Below are 4,507 nucleotides of genomic sequence, written 5' to 3'. Positions count from 1 at the left end.
GACCGCGCCCTGCGGAACCCCACTGCCCACATCCCTCCAGGCTGAAAATGACCCATCCACCACCAGTCTCTGGGTGCGGCCCTCCAACCAGTTGGTGACCCAGTTGACTGTGTGGGTGTTGACACCACAGTCCCCCAGTTTCTTAATGAGAACAGGGTGAGAGACAGTGTCGAAGGCCTTCCGAAAGTCCAGAAAGACTATGTCCACTGCTACCCCTGCATCTAATGATTTGGTGATTTGGAGTGTGCCCTGAGTCAAGCAGCTAAGATCCAGAGAGGGGCAGAGTTTCCACACTCCTCTGGGCTTATGGCTTCCTGTTGGCTAGGTCATAAGAGCTCCCCACTTAGACCTAAATCCTATTTTGTGTTATGTATTTAAATAGCTTATAACTAGTTTTTCACAGTTACACATAGGCTGCACAAGTCTACTAAGCACACTTAGTAAGCCTGCACTCTGGTTAGCTGGCTGGCAAAATAGAATCACCTTTATGCATAAAAAAGTGGGTAAATCCCAGAATTCGAGTTGAGTGAAAACCCCTTGACCATTGTATGTTAGAAGAGGAGCATCACCTATCTTTCAGCTGATAGCCTGGTGGTTAGGGCACTTGCCTAGGGAATAGAAGGCACATCAACCAGAAGGAGTATGAAGCTACATGTACAGCAGAAGTGATATAAACCCCTGCAATAGGCAAGAAAGGTATTATCAAGGTCCATCTCCATGAGGGGAAAGGAAGTACAGTACAGCGAGTGGAGCCTAGAACCTGTGCTTGCTTCCCATGTAGATCCTGTACCCACTATTGAGCTAAAAGGTGGGAAGGTGCTCCTCCACTGCTACCTTCACCTCCACCCTTCTGCTGGCGCAGGGTGAGTCTATTTTGCCACAGGGAAAAATAGAACCCTAAATTGTGCATAGTTCTCCTAAACTCTAGTTATATGGCAGCATATGTGCCACATAGGCACCTAAAGCAATAGATGTTGGCCCCTAGTGTTTAGACTTCCTCAGTCACCCTGTGGAACTGTCTGTCCTTTCACTGATAGTATAGGAGCAAAGCTTCTTGACCTAATTTATTTGAAACACACTTTTGGGCCAGCTGTCCAATTTTTAGAAAACCAAAACCTGAATTGGAGTTGCCTGAGCACCAATCTGAATTTTGTCCTGTAAGAAAAAAAGATGAAAACAAATTAGAGCTATTTTATTTTGATCATGCTTCTGAATATGAAATGACTAAATATGATCATTCTGTGCCTCTACTATGGCACTTTAAATATAACCAAAGCCCTGTCTGTTCTGTGAATCCATGGAATTTGTCACAGAATCAACTGCTCTCAGTTGAATTATACTCTCTAATCCCTGCAGTTGTGAAGAAAATCTTCTAAATCCATTTATACACTAGAAAGCCCATACCTTCTTGCTCCTACAAAGCAACAGTATACAGGCACTTGCAACACTGCAAGTACTAATGTAGAAAGGAGCAAGAATAATTCATGATTTAGTGGCAAAAATGCCTGATCTGTGCCCACACCAGTGCTCACATTGCTACTAATATTTCTGCCTCTCCTGCCCTCTGCAAGAATAACTGCAACATTTTCTAGTGCAAAGGCACCTAAAACATGAATTAAGCATAAACTAAACCAGTCAAGCAATGGCCCTGCTTTACAATTATGGCCAAGGAACAAGCAGCACCACTCATGAAAAGAGCATGTAAAAGTGCTCTGTGCCTTCTCTTGTTGGATGTATATTAGAATAGTTTAAAGGATGTTGTAAATTATTCTGAAAGCCATTTTTCTCAAGACCACTCAGGATCAGTTTTGCTTACCACTTTTGTATGACACAAGACTGTGTTCATACAAGGAAGATATGAAAATTTACCAGACCACTATTTTGGATAATAGCAATCCTCATCTGCCTCTATGCCCTATGTATGCCAAAGGCTATTCTAGACCCATACTCACATTATATTAGATGGATGCACCGATTATAATGGACTTTCAAGGATTTTTTTTAGTCTAAACTGGTCTGTCTTGTTTTTATATAACAGATAGATTTTGACAAGCATCAGTCAAATGCCCTGGCTTCCATTTTTCTACCATCAAGTTTACTGAGGAATTTAAGTCAAGATGAGCTTGAAGCTGTTTCCAGGGCTCAGTTTACTTTTTTCAATAAAAATGGACTTTTTCAGGCAAGTATGAATATGTATGAACTCATTTCACCTGAACTTGAATCAAATGAACCTGCCAAAATTATCCTGAAATATAATTACTTTTTCATATCTTACATGTTACAGAAATGCCATGGTAAAAATATAAGTCTGTACTGGGAATAAACTTTGCATATAAATGATGACTAGATTGCCATGATACTGAAGTTGTGCATATTAATCAGAGACTTTACTGTAAACCTCACCTCAAGGAAAATTTCTTATGTGTGACATATGGCATAAACTTTTGCTCATAATAATCTAGAAGGAATTGAGACTCCACTTGCTGTATGTATAATCAGAATTAGTTTACAAGGCTTTAAAAGAGCATCTGTTCACATTCACATTTACATTGTTTCACTGCATTCAGCTGAGGCATGCTTTTTTACCCAAGTTGAAATCTGGCCTTTAATAGTACTCAAACTATTTATTTTCCTTCTTTATTTGTATTCCTTTAAAGAAATAATCATGACACTGTTAAAATTCCTCTCTGTGGAGAAAACCAGCATAAAACCTAAACATCATTCAAGTCCCACGTAAACCCTTGGTCTGGTTTGGTACTCCAGGGACAAATTTCACTCAGGAAGAGTACTACATATTTGCATTCTCATTTTCATACTACATAGAGATTGTTCTCTGTACAGCAGAGGTAGAAATATTCAGATCTGAAAATTAAGATGATTGACACACATGTTTTTTTCTTTAAATTTTATCACATGATAGTTGTACCCATTTTCAGGTTGGCTTACACCACTGAGTTAGGAAGATCCCAATCAAGGGGAAAAATCCTCTACTTCACAATGATACTGAGTTCATTCAGAGGAAACATTGTTTTCATAATGAGCAATGTTTTTGGCTTGAGTTTGTTTTCCCATTAGTATTTCAAATGACCTTTGGCTCTTGTGTATCCGCAGAACTCTAGTATTGTATTGTGTGTATATTATCGTTTTTATTGGCACTGTATCTAGATGCTCCAGATAATCTAGGCTAGCAAATACCCATGACCCGCAATTGCCTTCTGAAATATACCCTGTAATGTCTGCAGCTGTTTTATATGGTATTCCTTTTTAATTCTTTTTTTAATTGAAAACAGGATGATACAGTGAATAAAGAAAACAAAAAACATGTAACAGCAGGTTTATCATAATGGCCCACAATCTATATAATGACAAAACATGTTATCTTATTAAAGGACACTAAATTTGTTCTTTATGAGGTCCAATCATTAACCTTAGTTTCTCTGTATTTTAGATTTAGGGATAAAGTTCAACCATAGTGATTGCAATCTACAGCTAATAACACCCACATACATATCTGTTGAGCATACAGATGCTAAATCACCATAAAATTGATCTGACTTCTTAACAGGTGACCCTGAATGACAATAGAATGTCCTTTAAATTTAAAATAAAAGGCACTTGATAGGTAGAAAGTGAAAACTTAGATCTGGGAAAATCCTTTTCAGCCCTTTTTTCTTGAAAGTTTATTATATATTTTCATATAGTCTATCTATAGTGGATCTGATGCTTGAGAAAGTTACGTCAACATGCAGAGCTTTAATATATCTATTTGTGTATCATCCTACCATACAACAGAAACAATGACTTGTGGCAAGTTACTACCTAATCAAGGTCTTAGTCCATTAAAGAGCATCATGCAAACTTAAGATTTTACTTAGGCAGAGCACCTTACAGGATAATAGCCCACACCTGCAGATAGGCTAGGGACAGCCATTACACATAAACCAGTTTAAGTGATCAGAAACTGGTTTAAACCTGTAACAGAACAGATGTTCAGCGGACAAAAACCTGTTTCAAAATGGCTGAAACTGGTTTGAGATAAGCCTGGTTAAATGCAGTATCAGATTTAACTTACTGAGCTCAAACCGGTTTATGCAATGCCTGTGCAAGACCCCTTCCTGGTTTAAGTTAAACCAGGATCCCCCAGCATCCCGACATTCTCTTTGGGCTGGTCTCTCTGCTCCAGCCCAGCAGGGCTGGCCCCGTGCCTCCGCTCCCCAGCCAGAGCAGGGACAGGCAAGGAAGGGAGCCTGGCCAGATGCTGGTCCTGGGAAGGGGGAAGGGAAGAGGTTTATCCCCCCACCCTCCTTCCTCCCTGGTTTCACTGGTGTGGACCTGCATGGCTCTGCTGGCTGTTCCAGTGTTGGGGGGGGGGTGGGACATGGACAGCCCTAACAGTAGCTCCAAGTGAACTGGCTAGGGAGGGGTTTAATTCCCCCCTCCCTGTCCCATCAGCATGGACCTGGGCTGGGGTGTCCAAGGCACTTCCCCCTTGCTGCTGCAGTGGTGG

The 4,507-nt window shown here is 40.5% G+C and overlaps 1 protein-coding gene across 4 annotated transcripts in view; it reads left to right on the top strand.

Moving 5' to 3' along the window:
• Positions 1-4,507, top strand: part of ADGRG6 (adhesion G protein-coupled receptor G6) — a 204,163-nt gene that overhangs the window by 160,063 nt on the left and 39,593 nt on the right. For all 4 annotated transcript variants that reach the window (XM_019527071.1, XM_019527073.1, XM_019527070.1 and 1 more), the window contains one exon: positions 2,039-2,179. In XM_019527071.1, the coding sequence (XP_019382616.1) occupies positions 2,039-2,179 (141 nt within the window). The remainder of the gene's footprint in view (positions 1-2,038; positions 2,180-4,507) is intronic.

The sequence above is a fragment of the Gavialis gangeticus genome, unplaced genomic scaffold (assembly GCF_001723915.1).
Source record: "Gavialis gangeticus isolate Ggan-Ray unplaced genomic scaffold, GavGan_comp1, whole genome shotgun sequence".
Lineage (NCBI taxonomy): Eukaryota > Metazoa > Chordata > Crocodylia > Gavialidae > Gavialis > Gavialis gangeticus.
The sequence above is the reverse complement of the archived record's forward strand: the minus strand, read 5'-3'. Positions and strand labels throughout refer to the sequence as shown.